At 42.6% G+C, this 26,180-nt stretch overlaps 1 protein-coding gene across 4 annotated transcripts in view; it reads right to left on the bottom strand.

Moving 5' to 3' along the window:
• RABGAP1L (RAB GTPase activating protein 1 like) overlaps positions 1-26,180 on the bottom strand; it is a 551,596-nt gene that overhangs the window by 126,941 nt on the left and 398,475 nt on the right. For all 4 annotated transcript variants that reach the window (XM_048861147.2, XM_048861149.2, XM_048861150.2 and 1 more), the window contains exon 18: positions 6,613-6,654. In XM_048861147.2, coding sequence (XP_048717104.2) covers positions 6,613-6,654 — 42 coding nt within the window. The remainder of the gene's footprint in view (positions 1-6,612; positions 6,655-26,180) is intronic.

Below are 26,180 nucleotides of genomic sequence, written 5' to 3'. Positions count from 1 at the left end.
AAGTACTCCCTATCACTAACTTTTAAGACACTCTGGATAGCATATGTTAAAAAGATTTCCAACCCCTGTACATTTGAACTTAGTATCTTTTTACAGACCAAAGGACAGGCCTTGATCTGTTCGCAACCAACCAATATTTTCTTAGTGGTTGCCTACATCAGTGCACTTGATCAACAGCCAGGGTTCGGGAATTTTTATGAACCGTGGACAAGATTTTTTGTTTTGTCCACAGCCTGTAAGTAGCTCATCTCTACAAAGAGAGTGCGCATGTCCAAGAAGTCACGGTGCCAAAGCACTGTCAACTCTGGAACTCCTTGCCAGAGGGTGTTGTGAAGGCCAATACTATAACGGGGTTCAAAAGGGAGCTAGATAGATTCATGGAAGATAGGTCCATCAGTGGCTATTAGCCAGGATGGGCAGGAATGGTGTCCCTAGCCTCTGTTTGCCAGTAGCTGGGATTGGGTGACAGGGCATGGATCACTTGACGATAACCTGTTTTTCATTCCCTTTGGGGCACCTGCCATTGGCCACTGTCAGAAACAGGATAGTGAGCTTCTGTGAGTAAGATCTTTGGTCTGACCCAGTAGGGCCATTCTTATGTTATGTTTTGTTACACTTTTAGTTATTGCACACTATTTTCTTTGCGTTTCAGTTTCGTGTATTTTAATTTGAACTTTTACTTCTGTATGATTATGGATCTTTATACTTGCCTCATTTTGCTAGCCCCAAACTGAATTGAAAAGCGTGCATTTAATTTTCCAGGTAACCGAGTAGGAAGATTAAAGTAAGGAAACAATACATAATGTGTAGAATTTAAAAATATGATTTAAAAAACTGATTTTCCTGAGCCTCCCTATGTTACTTTGATAGTTGCTTAACCATAAACAAGAGAACATTGGCTCAGAAGTTGCATTTTGTGATATAGCTACATAAGTTTGGATGCAATTAATCGAAAATGTAAATTCCACCGTAAACCTTGCTTTACACTTGCAGCTCACTCAATTAAGAACTTTTGAGTGGGAATAAAAAAGCTTGCAATGGCTAAAATTGCCTTCCATATTTGTCTAAAATGGGGTGTCAAATGACACTTTTTAATGGAACAGGTTTCCTAACAGATGCAAATATTTTAATGTTTACTTTGCAATCCACAACAAAGAAGCTGGCTGTCCTGGTGATAAAAGGCACTTGAATAGGTGCCATGCACTGGAATGGGAATTCATTTTCCTTTTCACCATTCTAAATCTATATTCTTAATGATCGTCCTTTTTATGAATATGTCAAGATAGTAAATTGCTTGTGAAAGTGCTCTAAACTGTCCTTCATTAACAGTGTATCTGCCATTTAAACATGAATGTTCATTTTACGCTGCTGTGCCTTAGTCTGTCTCCCTCTTGGGAACTGGGAGGTGAGAGCAAAGAAAGTTGTTTACATCAATGAGCTCAACTTATTAACAATGCTTCAGTTACAATTACAATATTAAATATCTAAACAATAAGGAATTGTATAATACTGCCACCAACTGGACAAAATTATAATTGAGAATGCTTTGTGGATGCTATATGTCAGGGTGGCCAAACCACAGCTCGCAAGCCGCTTTACAGTTAAAGAGCAGCTTGCAGAGCCTCCTATGCCCTTCCCCCAGCCCATTCTCCACCTACCAGACTTGGCAGTGGGGAGCTCTGGACTTCTGTCCTACAGCAGGGTGGTGGCTCTCAGTGCTTCTGCCCAGCGGGGACGAGGCTCTCAGGGCTTGAGTCCCATGGGGTGCACCTGCTGGTGTTTGAGGCTTGAGCCCCACGTTGCTGAAGCCCTGATCCCCAAGATAACCCTCCTCCCTGCCAGGCAGACATCCCAAGCCCCAGCAGGTGTGCCCGGCTCTCTAACTTCTAAAGATTATCAGATGCAGCTTGGAGGGTCAGTAAGTTTGGTCACCCCTGTTTTATATTCTACATCAATATCGGAAAGGTAGTAACTGTTGGAGGAAGATGTGATGAAATGGAACACTTAAACTTTCCCTACAGTGTCCAAGTTGTATTTCCTTCAACAGTCTATTTTCCATACTGAATCAGACTAATACTCCCAATCAGGTCTGGGAGTCTATGGCAGTGGCCAATGCCTGTTGTTCAGAGAAAAGCAACCAAAACAACACATGATGATTGTGCCTAATCAACTGTGCATTGCTGTGAATGTGCTAGATCATGGAGGTGGGGATGAGAGCAGGTTCCTCCCCGATTCCTGTGACTATCATTTTATTCTCTGAAGCAGGTTAGCATGCCCAGGTTATTGGTCAGAGGAGCTTCACTGTCATTTTTTAACTCTAGCGAAAGCTCAGCTTTAATCTAGGCACCTGGTAGAGCAGTGACACCAAATTTACTAGGCTAGTAGACAGGTCAGGACCAGAGTTATAATTCTGTTGGTAATTAGAGGACATTACTGAACATTACTCACAGATGCCAGGAAGAAATGACATTTACTGGATAAAGGCTCTTTAATAGCCTGTTGATTCCTAAAATTAGAAATCACCCAAAAGATTGTGGAGGAGAAAAAACGACTAAAGTTGCCATTAATTTAGGCCTGGGGTGAGGTCTACCTAGACCAAACCCCCAGAGCTGTTGGTCTACATGCAGTATCCAGCTCCAGCTCTGGAAAGGAACAAGCTCCTCAGAAGCACATGGTTTCATAAAGATGTTGTTCTGAAGCACTCAGATTTCACTGTTATTTGAAAGACAGATCAACTAAAAACATATGGTTTCTAAGCTATAAAAGTTGGAGACAAATACATTTAAGTGGCAAATATTTATTCCAGAACTCAGAGTACAAAAATCTTATCCCCTCAAACAGAAGAGCAATTCCTGCTGAAAGCAAGCCATGCTCTAATTTAGATCATCATTTCCATGTTGCTGCTGCTATGGAAATGGAGTCTTCTGTAACAAAGTGAAAGGTACATCCTTTTAAACTAATAAGTAGTTTCTAATTTAGAACCTGATCTTACTTGACTATATTCTCTTTGTGGTTATTTTATGCTTTCCAATAGGGAAATACTTTATCAAGATAACTTCTCTATTACTGTCTAGTGCCTATTACTGCCGCAACATAAGGATGGATGCAACATAATGTATTGTCTTAAGAGTTGCTAACCAGAGTAACAAACCAAAATGCAGACAGTTACAAGCTTATAAAGTGCTTATTATAAAGTGATTCCAGAATACCTTCTTAAAAATTTTCCCTTCTAATCATCTGGGGTAGTCAATTAAGAACTGACTCAGTGGGCAAGGGAGGTAGAATGTACAGATAATCATCAAGTAATTAGATTGAGTGCTTTATGTTACAAATAACCAGGGCTAATAATTTAAAACAAAAAGTCTCCTTAATCATAACAAGGCCTTTCTAAAGGCAGATGTTTAGGGGTTCAATCCTCTTCCTAACATAACACCAAGACCCTTGCCTACACTTGAAAATTTTTCTAGAAACATACTACTGTTGCTAACATCAGCTCAGCTGCACAAGTGTTAGCAACGTTGGAAGCACTACTGGAGACAGACGACTGAGCTGATGCAGATGTTTTAAAAACCGTATCACATAACCCTGTTCAGAGCAAGTCTAATCAACATGGTGTTAAAACACTACCAGCAGCCTACCCATATGTCTGTGATAGAAACGTCATGTAGGCATGCAGCTGAAACATCTTTGGGTGTAGCAGAGTACGTTCCAATACCCCAAATAGTGAAACATCCGCCAGGTCACAGCACGTGTGTACACGTAACCTAGTCCATTAGAGAGACTCTGTGCTGAGATAAACTGGCCCCTAGCTTTAGCCCTATGAGCTATGAGAAGTCTAAGGGCTTGTCTACACTACCGCACGGGGTTGATCTAAGATACGCAATTTCATTTACGTGAATAGTGTAGCTGAAGTCAACGTACTTAGATCTACGTAACAGTGTCTTCACTGTGGTAAATCGACAGCAGATGCTCTCCCATCGACTCTGCTTGCGCGTCTCTTTCCGGTGGAGTACCGGAATTGATGGGAGAGCGCTCAGCAGTCAATTTATCGTGACCCCCACTGTGTCAATTGCTGCCTGCCATCCAGTGAGTAGTGTAGACAAGCCCTAAGAGTTTAATTAATTGGTTTTGTCTTGTCGAGGAGATAAGTAAAAGCTCTCAACATTTAAGGTGTATAATCTAATGTCTCTCAGAATCAAATAGGGTTTAGGGAAGAAGACAGGTAAATTAATGAGCTGATTAAGACGGAAACAAAAGACGACTTTAGTAAAATAAATTTTGGGTGAGGATATAGGGACCAGCTATCAGGATTTGGAACTCACTAACTCTGGGAAATCCATATAGAAAAGCTAATCTATTTCAGCATAAACAGCTGTCTATGAGAAGGTTTTCTGCTTTCTGAAATGATCTCCTGAACTTCTGCAGAACAGTCAGAGCTGAAACCTCCTGACAGGCCAGTAGCAAACTTTTAAGACTGAGCAACTTCCATGTGAAGAACATAGCTGTGATCCTGAGAGAATACACCCAGGAGACTGAGAAGTGAGACTTCAAGGTCCAATTCTAGATCCAAGAACCAGAGCTGTTCGGTCCAGTTTTGAGCTATCAATAACACTTTGTCCCACTTGCTCTTTCTGATGACTCTGGGAAATAGAGATATTTGGGGAAAACATGTAAGAACTGTTGATTTCAATTGCAAAAACAAATCTCTTGAGTTTCCTGGGATTATTCTGCATGATTTTTATGTTTGAAATCTCAGGTTTCACATTTCTTGTCTTCCTTGTTTTTGCTGGAGGTCTCCCTTGGAAAACCCAAAGAAGTAGATTAGGTGCTCTCTTAGCCCTTCATTGCTATGATGGGGTGCTAAATCTTTGAAAAAGGGAGCTTGCCTGTTAATTGTTCATTAGGCAGAATACATTGTTAAGTGAGTGGTAACAAAAACAAAACAAAAAAGCATTCAACACTCTGGATAAAAATCACTTTCCCCCTTGCAGGGCTTGTCTTCACTGGAAAGCTGATTCATGTTATAGCTCAAGTAATCCTGTTAATTAGACTCCCATTCACACTCAAACTCCTCTCTTCTGTATTGCTGTACTAGTCACTCAAGTTGGCTGCTATGACTAAGGGCATAGGCAAAACTCCAGTGACCAACTCACAGCTGCTAACATGACCATTCTGTCTCCTGGATGCAAGCTAGCACTACTCAATTGTTGCTAGTTCTCTAGTACTCTCCCACAATCCTGCTTGACCATGTGGGACTCCATTTTCACAAGGTATGTGTCATGTCAAACTGCTAAATTCCCAGTCATCCCCAGAATCTTCCGCCACTTCCCGCAGCTCCCACTGGACAGGAGCTGCAAACCACGGCCACTGGGAGCTGTGAGGGGGCCGTGCCTGCGGACGGTCAACGTCAGCAAAATGTCTCACGGTCCACAATCAGATTACCCTGATGGGCCGCATGCGGCCCGCAGGCTGTCCACCACTGCCCAAGAACAATAATAGAGCACAAACATTTTTTTCATCTTTTGCAGTCACTTTGAAAATTGAGAGTGGAAGCGAGTGGCGTTGCAGACTGACAGCTCTATTGAAATGTATGTGAAATGAATTTCCTTTTTCCAGGCTGTTCCTTGAAGATGTGTCAATATAACAAAGTAACCACACAATCTGGCACAAACTGGCTATCTGCTAAGGAAACTCCAGTTACCAAGGTCACATTTTCACTGCAAGGCTAATTTGCGTTGTCTTCGTTTGAGTTACATACCTCACATTAGCATAGCTCAAGTTACAATGGCCACACTATGAAATAACCCTCACATTGGGTTGTCCACAAAGGTGCTGCACTCACTCATGTGTGATGCTATGATTTCTGGGGGTATATCCCACGCTTCTTTGAGCTACAGTAAGGTGAGCTGCTCTATGAATTATTTCCCAGTAAATTGTGGGAGAATTTCTCTGTCCTTTCTGGACACATGGGAAATTGTGGGAAGACACTGGAGGACTAGTGACAATTGATTGGCACTAGCCTGCATCCCATTACAGAGTAGTTATGTTAACAACTGAGAAGCTGTGCTAATTTGAGTTGTAGTCTCTACCCCTTGAAGGGTCAGCCACTTTCAGTTAAAAGCACCAGGTTTTAAACAGCAGACTGTTGGACAATACGGTGGTTTTTTGACAGTAGCATGTTGGGAATACTGCAGAGCACTTGTCCAATTCAAGCACCACTTCCATTTCCAAACGAAAGCAAAGACGAAGTCCTGGCCCTGATGAAGTCAATGTGAGTTCTGCAATTTACATCAACTGTTGTTTTCTTCTGAGCAGGTACATCTATGAGGCATCTTAATCACGATATTACCTTTGTCACGAGGAACTTCACTGCATGATGAAGCAGTTTAATACAAACAACAAAGCTGAAGTTTTTAAGGACAACCCGTCCCCCCCCCCCCTTACAATATTTTCATTTTCCTCCATGATAACTCTGAGAGACCAACCATTATTGTCTGAGACTTTTCAATGTGTTTTTATTACAAGGTGTGGCATATTCAATTAAGCAATCCCTGAAGGTGAATATCTCATACTGCTTTATAATAAACAAAAGGGTTAAAATAAATAACTTACCTTTAAGAGTGCCAAGGCTACATGAAAGATTATGTTCAGACCCTGAAAAGGAGAAGAAAAAAAGAGAACTGAATCAGTCCCACTGTACCAGGTTTTAGTTCTCCATTAGTTCCCACCATTTATTACCAGGGAGATTTGCAAGATTTTTGTCAGAGTCCTGAGGTACCCCCAAATTTCCCACACTTAAGGCCCCATGAATCAGCTTCCAAACTTCTAGCTGAGGGGGACCGAGAGACTTTGGATTCCAGCGATTTTGCTCTCTTACTGGTCAGATAGGTGCTTTTGGGCAGCCCTCTGTCCTTTGGCTAAGTATCAGTCAAATCTGGTCTCTCGTGGACAGTACAGAATACTACCAGCAATAGACCATTGGGACAGCCTGTTTCTTCAAAGCCAACAGAACCAAATAATCTAGTCAATACAATTTTTGCCAATCCAAAGAAAGCAGCTTGTATCTAAATTTTTTTGTATTAAACACCCACAAAAATCCCAAGTCTTAAACACACAGGTTTTCTAATATCAACTCAAATGTAAGACAGTTCAGAGATCAGGCAGCTGTGTAAATCAGCCCTGTTGTGCTTGCCACTTTCACTACATTGCAAACATATGGTTCTACATACATGAATACATATAATAAAGGAAATAATGATAAAATAATGATGCTCCACTGATTTCTGATCCCCTGAGAGAACACAGTGCTGGAATTGCTAGGCTAGTGGAGCTGAATTAAAGGTACCAGTGCTCCCTCCTAGCCTTTCTAACATACCTTCAACAGGACAGCTCTGCCTTCATCTGGTGCCATTCTTGGTCCAAAGATAAAGATCTAGAGCCTCTTTCTGACTACACATAAAAGTTGTACTGCTTAACTGGTATAGTTAAAGTGGTGCAATCACCTTCGTGTGGATGCAGCTATGTCGGTATAAAGATACTTATACCAGTAAAGGTATTCCTATATGACAAGGCACTGTTATACCAGTATAACTGCATCCACATGAGGGCTTGTCCCAGTATAACTATATCAGTAAAAATATCACACCCCTCACCTATACAGTTATGCCAGTACAACTTGCCAGTGTAGACCAGGCCAAAGGGTACAGTACAGCTCCATTGTGCATGATCCAACATTCCCTATGTCAATAAAGCAGGCTCTACTATCTAGGACTACTTTGCCACACATAATTCCATTTAACTTTTTACAGGGCTTTGCAATACCTTGGGTATGGTAGATACCGTACTATATAAAACCCACATGTATTGTATTATTTTGACTTTCCTTTGTATTTATCACGATAACTTTACATTTTTTTAGCAAATGTAGATTGTTCAATTGCAGTGTACCTACTACACTGCCTTACTCAGATTTAACATATGAAAGAGTTCCAACAGACTTTCCCAGAAAGAATGTTGCCTTTATAATACACACAGTTATGGGATTATCGCAGGATTTCCTTAGTAATCTCCCCTTGTACAATAACAAGATTTCAATGAGTTCCTTGCTAATTTCACTCTGTAATTTGTTTTAACAATATCATAACAGAGTTTCTGAGGTAATCTCACATATTTTTATTAATTAGGGTTGAGTGACTTGGTTTTTGCAAGGATAAGAGCCCTTAAACTTTTGCCAATCCCTTGAACCAAGCCTTCTTTAAGGTTCAGAAATATTGATTTAAATTCCCTCCATCACATTTCACCTCCAACAATTTGCTGTCAAGATCTATCCTGCTGTTTAACGCTTCCCTGTTAGCAACATATCAGATTGCCTAGCACTCCTGGGAAACTAGCTCACATGTCAGGGGTTTCCAGGCACGCTGTGTCATTTATAGGAGTGGGTTCTGTTAGGAAAACCCAGACACAAAATTGAAGAGGCAGCATGTAACCCCTAATGTCCAATAGCATAGGGAGGGCTGTGGAGCCATCTGCTCTGCCCCTTAGAAAAATGCTGCTGGTAGCGGGAGGTAGAAGTAGCCTCCTCCTCGAGGAGCTTGCTGATTCTGCTGAGGAGAAGTCCTCCAAACTGCCCCCTAAACGCGACGCTCTATATCTTAAGTATAAATGCAAAACTGTGGAGTTTGTCGTGTCCTGCACAATCCAGACTTCATCAAAAGCTGAAGAACCTTTTAGAAAGAAGTTTTGTTCGAATGTAAGCTCTGTCAGGCAGGGTCTGTCATGTTTGTGCAGTGCTGAGCATAATGTGGTTGTGGTACACAACTGGGGTTCCGAGGTGCTACCACAATAACATAAAAAAAAATTGCATTAGCTAACAAGTTGTTTGGTAATTTTATATTTAATCACTATGGCAACAGATCACACATCCTCCACCAGAGGTCAGAATTGTAGCAGCACTGAAACCAGAGGAGCATTTATTGAACAATCCCTAGTTCCATGGGCGATAGCAGCAGTTTAAATATACACCAAAAACGATTTTGTTTATTTTTACTAGAAAAGTGTTAGATTGTCAACCATGCTAACTGAAATTCATGCAACAGGTAAAGCGCTGAAAGCAACAGTCGACGCGCCCAATATTGCCATTCCAGAATCTCTCAACCTGATCCTAGACAGAACATTTTAAGTGGTAAAAATGGTATTTCAAGCTCCATAGCCTTTCAATACTTGCCTTCTCTGCTGTGACTGCCAACAAGAGTGCCAATCAGTATGGAATTTTCTGTCATTTGTGATATCAATCCTTTAAAAGTGTAACTGAAACCAACAATTCATTTCACATAGTCATCGGATGGTAACAACTTTTATCCACAACTGAACTGGACTAGGTTTGAGCACATGATTTGTAAATGAAAAGCTCTGTATCTCATAACAGTCACCTGTGTCAAAGTCATAACTGCTGTCAGAATGAACAGTGATGTGCTCAAACAAGAACCTGTCAGGACCCCAGTATCAAAGCCAGGCTCACTAGGTCCATGGGCTGCATCCGGAGCTGCTGCACCACAGCAATGAACTGATGTACCACCTTGACCAACAGTCTTACTGCTAAAGGCCTACAGACCGACATCAGCCTACCTCAGGCCCCTGACTGGATGGACAGGCAGCATTCTCACTGGGCACCTGGACTATATAAAGACCCCCAACGGGAAGAGGAAGCTATCTGAGCATCAGACCATTGCCTGCTGGTTGCTGCCTAAACCACCTTGCCTTGTTGCTTTGCCTGACCATACCTTGTTGCCCGCTGCCTCGCCTGACTTCACTCCCTAATCCACTGACCCAACCCCTTGGATTGGATCTTCCAGCTTCTGACCTCTGCAAGAACTCCGACCATTGCTCAGAATACCTCTGATACCAATCCATCTCCCGGCTACCTCACCACCCGCACACACCTGACTACTGCTCTGGACTGCCACCTAGCCCACCTTGGCCAATGGGCATTACAAAACCCCACAATCAGCATGGATTGACTGGCAAAGCAGATTTTGTTATCATATGCCAACACACTGTCCTACTCCTGCAGAATTACTGATCATTACTGTCATGTGCAATTTCAGGCACGAAAAAAGTCCCATAAAAAAAATCAAGAGAGTGTTGGTCTGTCTTCCCAAGAACGCTTCTCTGTCACAGCTCTAAACATATAGTGTTTCCAGCTCCCCTCTACCATGTTCTTGTTATTGAGGTCACTGTAACAGCTCTTATATCACCTCTCTTCCAATAGACAGCAAAAGGGACATGATGAGCACCTTCCTGTGCCCTGAAGATCCCCAGCTGCTTTAACAGCCCCTTGGGGTGACTGACAGCCAGTGTAATTGACAGCAGCCCTGACATTGCTCCAAGTTACATTGGGCAACCAGTCAAACCCATAGGCAGCCCAGGATCAGGAGGGCACAAAGTGAGTTAAAACTTCCTATACATACAGCCCTCCTGAGATATGTTCTATGCTCCTTGACTGCAGCCAGTCAACCATCTATGTCAAGAGCCCTGAAGCAGAGAGAGGGGGACCTGTTCCCCTAGGATCCATGCCTGGAACTAACCCTTTGTGCACTGACCTCCCACACTTCCTCCACAGAGACAGAGAAAGGTCAGCAGACTCCATAGCATCACATGCAACTCCTCCTTGGGGATGGCCATCTGCATAGCATGCCCCCCAGCAGCCAGCATGACAGTCTCTGGAAAGATCAACTTCTCTGCAAGCCCCTGAGTGCTGCAGAACAGCTGGAGAGCCTGTGCAGAGGCCTAGTGCCTTTAGCAGGTCTCATGTGATCCATCGGTTTTGGGGAATGAACCTGTTCTAAAATGGGCAACTCTTGTCCCTCCTGCAATGGAAAAGTTTGGGTAAGACTCAGGGAAGGGGAAACTCACGAGTTTACTTCTCCCCAAGGCCCTATCCCAGGGGCTTTTCCAAATGAGGAACTGATATACCCCTCCAGAATCTATCCTGAGTTTCCTGTAGGGCATCAAATTCATACAAAGTACAACTTTAAGGCCATAGGGGTAGCGTGAGTAAACAGAAAAGAAAAGTTTTAGAAAAGAAAGCTCACTGACACTTTGTGCACAGCTGGAAAAAAGGAAATGAAACAGATGCGTGGAGGCTGCTGAACAGGTGTATGGGCTTGTTAGGAAGTGATGTTGATAAAATATATGCTAATGAATAGTATTCTCCAAACAAATGAAACATGAATTGTAAACAATATACCTGATGAAATACGGGGATTATTTTTCTCATATTTTTGGTTCCGTTGTAAAAGGCTGAGGTTCCGTTAAAAAAAAAAGAAAAAGAAAATGTTTCCCTCAACTTGATCAAAACCCAAGGTAATTGCCATCTGTGCAAGTTATTTCAAACAGAGGAGCTTGCTGACATGAGGGAGAGTCTGAAATTCCCGTTGTTGGCTGAACATAGTTGTTGACCACTTCATACTCCTGCTCAGTTCATTGGGTTCAATTTAAATATTTTCTTCTCACAAGTCAAACCAATTAATCCTCACGGAGGCTCTGGGGCAGAATTTAGGCTCAAATAATTCTAAAATAAGAAAACTCACAGCAGGGGCAAGAAGCTTGATCATATTCCCTTTGTGGAGATTCCTCTGAATTATTCTCTCAAAAGGCTGGAAGGGGGACCCCTCTGGAACAGGCAGGGAGTTCAGTCCCCAAGTCTCTGGAATTCAGGGGCTTAGCTAAAAAAGCATAGGTGTCCTGGTGAAGGTCTTGTGTGGGGGCCCATGGCCTCAGTGGACCCATGATTCCACAGACTCTCTCACTGGCTACCATGCTTTGAATCTCCCTTTCCCTCCTCACCTCTCAGGTGGCTTCCACAGGGTTGCACACACAAGCCAGAGGGATGCAGTATTAGTACTGTAAAGCAATAATGGTGGGGTGATGATGCATGAAGAGAGTTCATCCCCTGTCCCTGCCCACTCCCCCGCTCCGATTCAAACGCCATGAAAGGACTACTGCAGTGCCCAGCTAGTACTCTATGCTACTCTGCATGTGAAGCCAAAAGACTGATTTCCCAGGGAATTTTGGGTTCTAACCAGCAAACCAGACACACCAAATTTCATCAAAATTGTAAAATATGTAAAGTTTCAGCTGAAAATAATGTGTGTGTGTGTGTATACACGCATGCGTGCTGAAGTTAAGACTGAAAATGAGTGTTTGAATGGAAATTTTTTTTTAACTTTACAGTTCTGTTCCCCTAAATGTGTGAGTGCCCTACAGAGGGACTGTGTCTTTTTGGGGGGGACCATAAGGGGTGGGGAGTTCAAGGGGAGTCAAGTTAAATTCACCTGCAGCCAAGATTTCCTCTGCACGGTAGTAACACACTTAAAACTCAGCACAACACTAGGAGAATCCCAAAAGAGGATCAAGCAATCCTCAACAATCCTCAACTTTTAGGTCATGAACATGGCATTAATATCACTTAGTCCAGCATAAGTAAGTGCATCCTTTACTGAAACATAAACTACTTGTGTACATAAATTCTGAGACTATTTTCTCTATCCACGCCATAAACACCAAAACATACTCACTAAAGTGCATAAGTAAACTACAATGACATGTGATTAAAACCCTCTTTAAATACTCAGGAACTCAGGAATAATTAACCATTTCATTACAAGAGCAATCATGTTTTTTGGATTGATGAAGCTGACCTTCCAGTAGGGAAAATAACTGTATATTTTTTTCCCTAGGGCATAAAAATAACCTAATAGTCACAGTTCATGGGACATCATGTATTTCTCTTTCAAATATAACGAGAGGGTAAGATTAAGTGAGTACTAGGGATATGTTGATTTTTTGTTATGGACTAAACTATTGTGGACTAAAAAAGTTTTAATGAAAAAAATTAATTTATCACAATTTACATGTCAACACTTAGGGTAATTATGAATTAGACAAATATACATTGCAATATGGTTGCTTAGTGCATTTGAGGATTTGAGCCTTTTCACTCTAAAACTGGAAATGCAGAAGAAAGTGCAACTACTGCTATGGCAGAAGCAGATACAGGATTGAAAAGTGTTTGGCCTTGAATGCTGATACGCTTTCTTTTACAGAACCAATGATTTGGATCAAGTTACTCCTTTATGTATGTTTTATTTCATTGCTTAATTTAGTATTTGAATTCAAATTAACTTGTTATAAAGATAAACAGGCTGGTGCCAAGCTGCTGGCAACCTTCAATAACCCAGTGCGCAGCTGGCTTGTGCAGCTGGGAAGTGGGTGGGGCCACAATAATAGAATCATGGAAATGTAGGGCTGGAATGGATGTCAAGTGGTCAATTATTCCACCTCCCTGCACTGAGGCAGGACCAAGTAACCTAGAATACAGTGATGCAGCACATCTCCTGAAGAGCACGTGCCTGTGGGGCTTTTATGGAACCCATGTCCGATTTTCAATCTGTTCTCACATGGCAGAAGTCCCAAGGGAAGATATTGTTGGTACTGGCACCTCCCTTCCCAACGAGGCATCACCACTTTGACACAGATGCCTCTGTGGTCAGAGAGCAATGTTCTTAACACGACCACCCACCACCTCAGAGGGTGAATCTGGCCGAACAGATTTAATGGAAATTCATTCAGTATATTCATCTCTGATTTGGGCTTGCACGGAGGTGAATACATGTGGTTTTACTCCTATATAAGGATGGCTTCTAGAAGGAAATAAAAAGGAGTTATTGACAAAACATTCTCTACAGCTTACATTCAGATGGGTCAGGTATGTGCTAGAGACATCTGAGTTGCTCCTAAATAACATTTGAAAAATCTCAGACCAAAATGGATAGTATCAAGAGAACCAGTCATTGTAACTCCGTTTCAAAATTCCAATATTTACATGTTTCTAATCTGGTTTTTAGAATTTAGCTATTCATCTGAAGCTAATTTGAAGCTGTTTTGTAATTGTGTGTTCAGCTGAACTTGTAAAGGGTAATTGGGGTTACAGATTCTAAAAAGAAATTACAATTCTATTTAAATTTTGGATTGGGTCCAGCTGAATGTTTGTTTGGTGGCTACGATTTGTGGGAGCACATGAAGGGGCCTGAGGAATAAATTATGCTTCTTTGCTGACTTTAACTATATAGAGTAAAAGGTCTGTGGCACAGTCTTCAATTTGTAAGTCATGGAGGCCTCCTGAACATTTTGCAGGGATTGGTTTTGAATTAATTTAATAGATAATAATAATAATTTGCATTTACATACCACTTCTCATAGCTTGGTAAGCACATCTGTGCCTTTGTTGTCTCATCAGTAAAATATGGATACGGAGGATAAATCCAGCTCTGAAAAGTGACTGTGTAAAAATGGATCTTCTTACTCATAAGATCTATCTGTTCCTTGTGTGTATTCAAAGTCATAGCTGCTTGCTTTACTGACTAAAATAAGCTGTTAGTATTGTTTATTGCTGTTAGTGAGAAGTCAGGGAGAGAAAGCTGGATTCTATTTTGGCTCATTTGTCATTAACAGAATTGCTAAATTTCAATTGCAAAATATTTGTTCCTGTTCTGACAGCCAGAAAGAAATCCTACTTGACTCTTACATTCCAGGGTGAGTTTCCAGGGCAGGCAGCTTGAAAAAAACATTTAACTTGTAATTCTGTAAGAAAGTAAGCCTTGGGCAGGCAACAGACACAGCTTTCTTAGTAACTAGTCCTCAGCTATGGAACTCACTTCTGAAAGAAATCAAACTGATCACAAACCCCAATGTCTTCAGAGTAGAAGGCATAACTTACTTCTTCAACCTAGCCTTTTTCAATAGCCCCACCAAAATCACCTAAAATAAAAACATAACAATAATAAAAAATGGAGTCCCTATAGTAAAGAGGAGGAGAAAGAAAAATACTGAAATTTTCATGTCTATTTTTTAATATACAGTAGAACCCTGTTCATCCAACCCTCCATTAGCCAGGTCATACAGGTCCAGAAGCAGGGATCTCCCCTATAGCCGCTAGATGGCACTGCAGACTTGCACTTTCCCATTCCTTGGCTTATCCAAATGTTTGATAATCTGATTTTGACCCAGTCCCCATTAGATTGGATAAACGGGGTTCTGGTGTATCGGTATTTCTTTCAGATACCATGGTGATGGAAATAGTATAAGAATCTAAATTAGATTCAATTGAATGGATTAAATAGACAAGTAAATTGGATAGCTTGGTAGATAGATTATTAAGTATTAAGGGTGTCATTATTTATGAAAAGTGCTCAGCCACCCAGCAGTCCGCATTATGGCATTTTTTGCCAAATTTTCAAAAAAAAAAAAGCTCAGCGCTTAACTCCTAGTTCTTTAGAAAACATGGCCCGTTATTTTGGTGACTAACTAGGAATTGAGCTCATTTGAAAATCTTGTCCCAATTGTGAGTTCTTCCCAACATGTGACTTGCCTAAATATATATGAGACAGTTGCAAGGTAAGAAAAAGAACCCAGGATTCTGGTTTATGCCTAATCTACTAAACCACAGGCACCCAATACATGTTTTCTTTCTTCCCTGTAAATGGAACATTACCCCAATTCATCATTCTGGGTTTTTCTTTAATGGGTCATACTGAGGGATACATGTACAGTGAGTTTAAGAGGTTTTGATGAATTCAGTCAGTGAATGAGTTTAACTTGCCTATATTTGATTTATATTCACTGCATGTGAAGGATCTTAGAGTGACAGTACAATGGACGCCATTAAAATGTGTATATTTCCCATTCCAAAAGCAATTGCCATACCATAGTTTCTCTGTTTCAAAGTACAGGAAGATACTGTTGTGACTGTAAGCATGGTACATGGAACAGTTTATGTTGAGTTTTTAATTATACCAAATGCACTTGGCACACTCAAAGGACCTGCTCCTACCTCTTTAATTGAGTTTATATAGCTCTCATCATAGCCTCAAGGTGCATTTTACAATTACATTAAAAATACAATTATCAAATGGATTCCAAAGTTGAGAAAAGGTCTTCTGATCAGCTGCTTCCATGGCCTTTATATTATTGAGGGGCTGATATTACCAATGGTATTTTAAACCATAGTAACTTGTGCCTAAGGTTCGCATTCCCTAAAGGCTACATTATCAGAATCAGCAGGGTGAGTCCCACTATTAGAAATATCATTAGAGCAGGAGACTCCGGGAGCACATGAGTAATGATAGTAGGGACCACAACAGCATTCACAAGTTATTAATATTTCCTTTATTAAAAACTTTACTACACAGATAATTAATGCCACAGTTACAGACACCTAAGTGAAGTGTAGGAATACCATAAGATGTCGAGTATCAATATTTTCATACTCATATCCCCAAGGGTACCATAAGGATAGGAGAAATTTTCAACAAGTGGTCATCTGTGGAAGGTCTGCTGATGCATTCTTCCTCACTATTCAGTCCTTTTATTCTGTTACACTCACACCCATAACTCTTCTACATATGCTTAAGGGTTCCAACCCCTTTTCCCTTAATTGGACTTCCATACCTATAAAATTTGGGAGGCCCCACTTTTCAGAGGCTATCCTCTTAGTACCCCTTATTTTCATTAGCATTTACAAGTCCCCATGGTAAACTGTGATTGCTGCAGTATTTCCCAAGATGTTACAATCGCGCAACATGTGGTACATTGTGGCATATTTTCCCGATCACCATCTATTAGCACATAATTTACAGTAATCTTGTAACTTCACTGGCACAGGGTTACTCTTGGGTTAGCCACATTAGGCCATGAAAAGGTAAGTTAAAACCTTACAGGCCTCAGCCTGCAGGCCTTGCATTACAGCCTTACTTGCTTATATACTTAATCACTCATAAATGCTTGTCAGCCTTATACCCCTATAATACAATCCTACTTATTCCTATACCTCCAACTTAAATCTATTCATCACACATTGATTACATATGAATTAACCACAACAACAGATGACACAATTTAATGATTGTATAAGGTGATTACCTACAAATATGAGGGCTGAAACGTAAGCATCCCAGTAAATCTCAAGTGTCAAGGTTGTCATAGGACGTCATAAGCTAGGTGCCTACACTGGTATCTGAGAGGCTGGCCGTATTTCCCCATATTCAGAGTAAGAAATTTAGTACACGCTTCAATAGCATCATCCTTCCAAAAAAAAAAAAAAAAAAAAGCAGCTGATCTTGTTGGGCTGGTTAATATAACAGAGACAAGGTAGGTGAGGTAATATGTTTTATTAGACCAATTTCTGTTGGGGAGAGAGACAAGTTTTCGAGCTTACACAGAGCTCTTCTTCAGGTCTGGGAAACTAACTCAAGATATAACTCAGAGTTAGTTTCCCAGACCTGAAGAAGAGCTCTGTGTAAGCTTGAAAGCTTGTCTCTCACCAACAGAATTTGGTCCAGTAAAAGATATTACCTCACCCACCTTCTCTCTCTAATATCCAGGGACCAACAGGGCTACAACAGCAGCGCATACAACAATGGTTAATATAATGTCATTTCTCCATTTGTAATATTTACTTAAGTTCTTTTTGATATTGTGGTTTTGCTTTATGTACTTCCTGGAATGACTAAAATATGCTCCTATCCACAAGCAGCAGATGGCAGTACATGTTAGGTAGGAATCATGTTAGGTAGGAACCTAAAAAAATTATCCTTCGGGAGACTAGCTAGAAAGTGGCTCAAAAGCTCTTCAAGTAAAATGAGGGAGACAGAGTTCAAAAGCATGTTGTGATAATGCACTATGTGGTTCACAGCTGGTGCTGAAGAAAATAAAGGAAAGCCTGTACAGTGCTCTACAAAAATAAAGAGAAAATATCTACAGACTATATATATATATATAAGTAACAATAGACAATAAATGTTCTTCTGCTCTCAGGGTCTAATCTGGGTCTGACCACAGACTGATATATTTGAAAGGCTCTGCATTTTTATAATGCTATCTCTGCCTCTCTAAAGGCCTGATTCTGGCAAATTAGGAATTGGTTTCAATGGAATCTGTATTAGATCCTTATTCCAATTATTACCAGCACTCCTACAGTACATAATTCAGTGGGAATTTAACAGGCATGCTCAGCAACTTAAAAAAGACATTCTCACCAACTGCTTTCTTGTATTTGGGAGTTATTCAACTTCTGAATAGTTCCTTTTTGCAGAAGAATACCTGTCCAATGAATGTCAAATGATCAGAGAGCAAGTAAGTTTAATACAGAGGAAACTAATAAAACTCACAGCCAGAGAAGGAAAGTTAAATAGGGTACTCACACCTCAATGACAACGTTTTTCTTAGGTCTGGGTTGGGCTACACTTAGCCCTGGTCTACACTACGAGTTTAGGTCAAATTTAGCAGCATTAGGTCGATCTAACCCTGTACCCAAACACACAACCAAACTTGTTTTGTTGACTTAAAGGACTCTTAAAATCGATTTTTGTACTCCTCTCCAGCAAGGGGTTTAGCACCAAAATCAACCCTTGCTGGGTCGAATTTGGGGTTGTGTGGATGCAATTCGACGGTATTGGCCTCCAGGAGCTATCCCAGAGTGCTCCATTGTGACCGCTCTAGACAGCACTCTCAAATCAGATTAACTGGATAGGTAGACAGGAAAAGACCTGGGAACTTTTGAATTTCACTTCCTGTTTGGCCAGTGTGGCGAGTTGATCAGCACAGGTGACCATGCAGAGCTCATCAGCACAGGCGACCATGGAGTCCCAGAATCGCAAAAGAGCTCCAGCATGGACCAAACGGGAGGTACTGGATCTGATCGCTCTATGAGGAGAAGAATCTGTGCAGGCAGAACTCTGTTCCAAAAGATGAAATGCCAATATATTTGCCAAAATCTCCAAGGGCATGATGGACAGAGACTACAACATAGACACACAGCAGTGCCGAGTGAAAGTTAAGGAGCTCAGGCAAGCCTACCAAAAAACAAAGGATGCAAAGGGTCGCCCCGGGTCAGAGCCCCAAAATTGCTGCTTTTCTCTGAGCTGCATGCAATTCTGGGGGGGGGGGGGGGGAAGCCTACCACTGCCCCACCACTGTCTGTGGACACCTGCCAGGGGGGAGTCTCACGCAACAGGGATGAGGATTTTGTGGATGAGGAAAAGTAGGAGGAAGAGGATAGCGCACAGCAGGCAAGCGGAGAATCTCTTCTCCCTGGCAGCCAGGAACTGTTCATCACCCTGGAGCTAATACCCTCCCAACCCTCCCAAGGCGGGCTCCCAGACCATGAAGCTGGAGAAGGCAGCTGTGGTGAGTGTACCTTCATAAATACAATACAGGGTTTAAAAGCAAGTATGTTTAATGATTAATTTGCCCTGAAGACTTGGGATGCATTTGCGGCCAGTATAGCTACTGGATAAGTCTGTTAATGTGTCTGGGGATGGAGTGGAAATCCTCCAGGGACATCTCCATGAAGCTCCCCTGGAGGTACTCTAAAAGCTTTGCCACACAGTGCGGGGAGGCCCTTTCATGCTGAGCTGTTCGCGTTTGGCTGAGAGGGATCTTCCCTGATACTAACCATGCGGTGGGGGAGAGGGGGGGGCGGGGGTGTGAAGCACATGTGTTATGTAATGTGAATTGCTTGATTCAGTGTGAAATAGTCTTCCCTTTGTTCTCTAAAATGTATCTTTTTAAATACTACTCTCCGTTTTTTTTTCTTCCGCAGCTGCAAATGTTTCTACACTCCCCCTATCATCTCCATTCCAGAGGCTAGCACAGATTAGAAGGTGAAAAAAATGCACTTGCGATGATGTTCTCAGAGCTCATGCAGTCCTCTCACAATGAAAGAGCTCAGCAGAATGCGTGGAGGCAAGCAATGGCAGAGTCCAGGAAAGCATTAAATGACTGCGATGAGAGGAGGGAGGAGCATGTTGAGAGCAGGCAGGATGCAATGCTGAGCCTAATGGGGGAGCAAACTGACATGCTCAGGCATCCGGTGGAGCTGCAGGAAAGGCACTACGGGCACCCAGTCACTCCACCCTAGAGGACTGCCCAAGCAACAGAAGGCTGGTATTCAATAAGTTTTGAACTGTAGTGTGGCCTTGTCCTTCCCTCCTCCCCTCATCCACCACCCCATCTGGTGCTTCCCTCCTCACGCCCCCCCCCGGGCTACCTCGCGAGTTTTCCCCGTGTGTGTGATGAATTAATAAAGAATGCATGATTTTGAAACAATAATGACTTTATTGCCTCTGAAAGCAGTGTTCGAAGGGGGGAGATCGGTTGGCTTACAAGGATGTAGAGTCAACCAAGGGGGCAGGTTTTCATCAAGGAGAAACAAACAGAACTGTCACCCCATTGCCTGGCCAGTCATGAAACTGGTTTTCAAAGCTTCTCTGGTGCACACCGCACCCTCCTGTACTCTTCTAACCGCCCTGGTGTCTGGCTGTGTATAATCAGCCACCAGGCGATTTGCCTCAACCTCCCACCCCGCCATAAATGTCTCTCCCTTACTCTCACAGATATTATGGAGCACACAGCAAGCAGTAATAACAATGGGAATATTGGTTTCACTGAGGGCTCACCTAGTAAGTAAACTGTGCCAGTGAGCTTTTAAACGTGCAAATGCACATTCTACCACCATTCTGCAACTTGCTCAGCCTATAGTTGACCTCTCCTTACTACTGTCCAGATTGCCTGTGTATGGCTTCATGAGCCATGGCATTAAGGGGTAGGCTGGGTCCCCAAGGATAACTATAGGCATTTCAACATCCCCAACAGTAATATTCTGGTCTGGGAAGTAAGTTACTTCCTGCAGCTGTTGAAACAGACTAGAGTTCCTGAAGATGCGAGCATCATGCACCTTTCCAGCCATCCCACGCTGATGTCGGTGAAACGTCCCTTGTGATCCACCAGTGCTTGCAGCACCATTGAAAAGTACTCCTTGCGGTTTACGTACTGGCAGCCAAGGTGGTCCGGTCCCAAGACAGGGATAAGCGTTCCGCCTATCACCCCACCACAGTTAGGGAATCCCCACTGCAGCAAAGCCATCCACTATGACCTGCACATTTCCCAGATTCACTACCCTTGATAGCAGCAGCTCAGTGATTGCGTTGGCTACTTGGATTACAGCAGCCCCCACAGTAGATTTGCCCACTCCAAATTGATTCCCGACTGACTGGTAGCTGTTTGGTGTTGCAAGCTTCCAGACGGCTATCGCCACTCGCTTCTCAACTGTGAGGGCTGCTCTCATCTTGGTATTCTTGCGCTTCAGGGCAGGGGACAGCAAGTCACAAAGTTCCATGAAAGTGCCCTTACGCATGCGAAAGTTTCACAGCCACTGGGAATCATCCCAGACCTGCAACACTATGCGGTCCACCAGTCTGTGCTTGTTTCCCAGGCCCAGAATCGGTGTTCCATGGCAGGAACCTGCCCCATTACCATCCTGACGTAAAAATTGCCAGAGCCCATGCTTTGAGAGACGTCTGTGTCCATGTCCTCATCACTATCGTGATGGCCTCCTCGCCTGCTTTTGCAGGTTCTGCACATACTGCAGGATAATGCACAAGGTGTTTACAATGCTCACAACAGCAGCGGTGAGCTGAGCAGGCTCCATGCTTGCTGTGGTATGGCATCTGCAGGAGAGTAGAGTTGCAGCAGAAGCGGTGGATGACAACGGATGCACCGAGAATAGATATTTACACAGAACGACGAGAGGACCTGAGAGGTGGATTCATGGCACCAGGAGGGCAGAGTTGCAGTGGAAGCAGTGGATGATGATGACGGTTAGCAGTCCTATCGCACTGTCTGCTGACAGCAGTATGGTGTCTGCATGGAAAAGAGGCGCGAAACAATTGTCTACCGTTGCTTTCACGGATGGAGGGATGACTGATGACATGTACCCAAAACCGCCCGCAACAATGTTTTTGCCCCATCAGGCATTGGGAGCTCAACCCAGAATTCCAATGGGCAGCAGAGACTGTGGGAACTGTGGGATAGCTACCTACAGTGCAACGCTCCGAAAGTCGACACTAGCCACAGTACTGTGGACGCACTCCGCCAACTTAATGAACTTAGTGGGGACACACACAATCAACTGTATAAAATCGCTTCCCAAAAATCGACTTCTATAAATTCAACCTAATTTCGTAGCGTAGACATACCCTTAGAAGTTTTGCCAGAATACCTATCTCAGTTAGGAGAAGGGGGTGGGTGGGAAATCACTTCCCTAATCAACATAGATATGCCCAGCAAAAGACAAGTGTAGACAAAATTATACCATCAAAAATATTTTTGCTTGTATAGCTTATTTTTTGAAGGGGAGAGTGGGGCGGGGGGGAGAATTGGTATAAAGCTAAACCAGCAAAAAGCTCTTTAATCTGTCTCCCCTGTAGAAGGCCTTGCTGGTATATCTATAATGGTATAGCTGTACTGACAAACACTTTATAGTGTAGACAAGGCCTTAAATTCTGGCCAAAGCAACAGTCTTAAACATTTAGAGGATGTTTATTTATAATGAACTACAAAACAAAGTTTAAAACTAAACTAAGATCAGAAATATGTGCTCAATGTCATTCAAGCTATGGGTTGCATTCATCACATTATAAAAAATGTATGTATACTCTTTATGTATGTTAGCAAGAGGTGGGTTGCCTGGGAGGTCCCTGAACGTGTTTTTCTGGAGCTTCACCAAATCAGGAAACTTTGCTGTCGCAATGACCAGACTCTTGAGAATTAACATAAACGTTTAATCTTTAGGTTTATCCTTAAAATAATAATTAAAAAGAAAAAGACAAAATGTAAAAATATGCTATGGGGGTGGGGGGAAGGGAAATGTTCCCAATCTCCCATGAGACTGCTCAATGATACAGTAAAGATTTCCAGCAGGGTAGCACTGAAGCCATAAAACACATGAATTCTGGGACATCAGCAAAAAAATGAGATCCACCCAGTTGATTTAGAATCAAAGAATTTTTTATAAGTTACTTTTTAAATTATGTGCTGGACATCTCTCTCCTGTCCACCATAATTCAGCATTCAGCACACAACATAGAAATTTGCTAAATTTTCAGCAACATTGTGATGGGGCATACTTACCCGGCATTGGTTCAGAAGTGGTTCACTCTGTGGGCTGAGGAAGCCACATCCCCCTTACCCCTGCTGGGCATGCTCCAGCTGGAACCAGAGTATAAAAGGGAGTACCTCAGCTCAGGCAGGGGACAGACAAGAGTAGACTTGTGTTGCAGGCTCCCACAGGGAGACTGCTGGAGCTCCAGGATCCAGAAGCCAGCCAGGCTAAGGCTCCAACAGACCCCCAGCCAACGACGACGGAGGAGAGACAACGGAGGCCACGAGGCTACCAGCCTTGGAAGGAAGGGAAGGAAGCGATCCAGGGAGCAGGACTGAGGCACTGGGTGACCAAGACTGATTGTGGAAGCACTGATTCTCTAGGGCCCTGGGTCGGGACCCGGTGGAGCAGGGTGAGTCCGGGCCTCCCTACCCTAGCTGCCCTGCCAGTGAGGCAGCCAGCACTCGGAGGGGTGAATGACGCAGCAGGACTGCCCTACTGACCTAGGCCATTGGGCCATACTGCTCTGATCTACAGAGCAGCTAGACTGACTTTGGCCATTGGGCCGCACTGCCCTGCACCAAATGGCAGCTGCATTGCATTGACTCTGGACATTGGGCCGCACACCCCTGCACTGAAAGGCGGCTGCATTGACTCTGGCCATTGGGCTGTGCTGTCCTGGGAGCCAGGGCAGCTCTGGCAATACTGGGGGCGAGGCCACTTGGCCCACTAAATCTCTGTTTTGATCCCCTCACAACCTGATGCTCCACACCTAACTCACGACACACATCTTCAAAAAGAGAAATATTTCTTTTGTAAAAACAAAAGCAGCCAAAGCAATTTACTCCCAACTCTTCTCCCCTTCATCTGCTCCCCCTCATAAAATCAACAAGACCAAGAAGGCAACTTCTGCTCACATAAGTTATCCTGAGTTACAGATTGGTCTAAGATAGTTCTCACTTTGCTCATATTTTGTCATCAGCTTTGTCCTGAAACTGCACATTAGTTTTGGGATAAATAAATTGCATCTATGAATGAAAGGTACCTAAATTACAGGTGCACATAGGACTAGTTGGATGGCAACAAAAGGGGTTTTGTTGAATCTTGGGTCTTCTTGTGGCCACCTCATGCCCTCCTGGTGTCCTCCATGAAGTAGTCCTTTCTTAGACCCACGCTTTGATTTTTTTGTTTCTATACAGCTTTAGAGGTGAGTAATTATGGTCTGTTTTCTGATGATCCAGTGGCAATGAAAGAGATTGGTACTGTGTCTGGCTGCAGTTTTATATTCATTCACTCAAGCAATTTAGTCTTCCTCTGTTTTTGTGAGCATTATTTTGAAACTAATTTTAAGCCCTTTGTGATTCTAATCTAAACCATTTAAAACAAAAACTTTAAAGGTTCATTCAGCCATATACTACACCAATTGCTGAACTGTTTGCATTTATTTCTGTTCCAGTACTGGAAACCCTCTCCCCAACCCCTATAGTAACTATAAGATAAATTCAACTACAGTTATGCTTAAAATAGGTCTAAATGTCTGACATAAACCCATGAAAGCAAGAGAGTTCAGAGATAGCAAACTTGACTTAACTCCACTACCTTAATTTTGTGGGGGTGGGGTGGGGGGAGAGGAGGACATGGATGAAATCCACTGGCTGTATAATTCTAATCTCAAAATTGACAATATAAAAATCTATATATAAATATATGTACATAAACACACACTTTTTTATGTATCAGGTATGTAGTTCTGATACAAAGTTCTAGCATTTTAATATTTTAAAACACACTACACAGCTGTAGTTACACTTTTTTTTAAAAAAGGAACTTGTAATCTTCAATGATCTTTTAACTCTGGGCAAAGATGATGGATTGACAACCTTTTAGATGAAAGCCCTCTATTAGCCACATTACAGATACCATGTCTATTCAATACTTTACCCTGTGAGACTGCAAAGAGCAGTATCAATTAATGCCTGTGGTAATGGAAGGAATGTGATATGGAATCCTGTCAACTAACAAATGGACGAACAATTCATTTAACCCGTTCTGAGAGTGAAATAACTAATTCATTTACTCTTTTCTTTCAAACTACTACACAGTGGGTCTAGTGTACCATATTGGACATACAGGTTCAAATCCTACCCTTTAGTACCCTAAGCATGAGTGTTGCTGATAACCTACCCATCCCACCCTGCAATAAACTCTTAAGGACTAATGTTAATGGGCTCAGAAGAAAATACTACCCAGTTAACACTGGATGCTATGAGAGTGGTTGGTTGACATAAGAAAAGAAAACACCTCCACAGGATCTGAGAGAGATGTGGAAGAAGGGCTGTGGACTAAAGACGAAAAAAAAAGTGGCAAGGGCATTTAACCTAAACTTAAAGTCTGATCATCTATACCAGTGGCCCTCCAACCTTTTCTGTCATGCCCGCCCCTTACCCGTAATGAAACCTGTCCATGTCCTCCCCCACACCCCCTTCCAGAAGCCATGGACAGGAGCAGGGCTGGAAGCAGAGCTGTGGCTGGGGCCGGGAGCCTAGGCTGGGGCCGTGGCTGCAGCTAGGAGCGGGGCTGAGGCTGGGGCCCGAGCTGTGGCTGGGGGCGGGGCCAGAGCAAGGTGGTGCCAGAGTGGGGCTGGGTGGTGCTCCCTCTCTGCCCACCATGGGGATGGGCCCAGGCCCCACTGTGCTCCCTGAATTTTCCTCGGTGCAGCCCACAGTTTGGGGATCACTGATCTACACCCTTTTTATTTAAAGCAAATAAAGTTGTTTTTGACTTACAGGAGCGAAGGGAAACAGAACCTAACACACATCTGTGCAACTGTTGCAATGGTATATTTTCATGCTGAAACTTTCTGCACAGAATTTTGATCTAAAGCTAGTTTTTAAGTCTGAACTGTTACAACTCTAAAATAGGGTTTATTTTTAGAGAACCCTCTCTACCATTTAATAAGCTTTAGTAAAACATGCATAATGGAAATCCTGGCAGATGCTTAATTACAGGTTTGATAGACTATATAGCTAATTCTGAAAAGTTCCAGCATTTTTGTCAACAGAACCTTGGTAAGATAAAATATTGTAAACTATTTTTTTAAATTCACATTTTACCCCACTGTAGATCTGGGGAGGAAGTGGGTTTGTTCCAGATCCAATTCCTGAGGAAGTTTAACAGGTTAAAT

Source organism: Caretta caretta, chromosome 8 (genome assembly GCF_965140235.1).
Source record: "Caretta caretta isolate rCarCar2 chromosome 8, rCarCar1.hap1, whole genome shotgun sequence".
NCBI lineage: Eukaryota > Metazoa > Chordata > Testudines > Cheloniidae > Caretta > Caretta caretta.
This window is presented reverse-complemented; position numbering and strand designations above follow the sequence as displayed.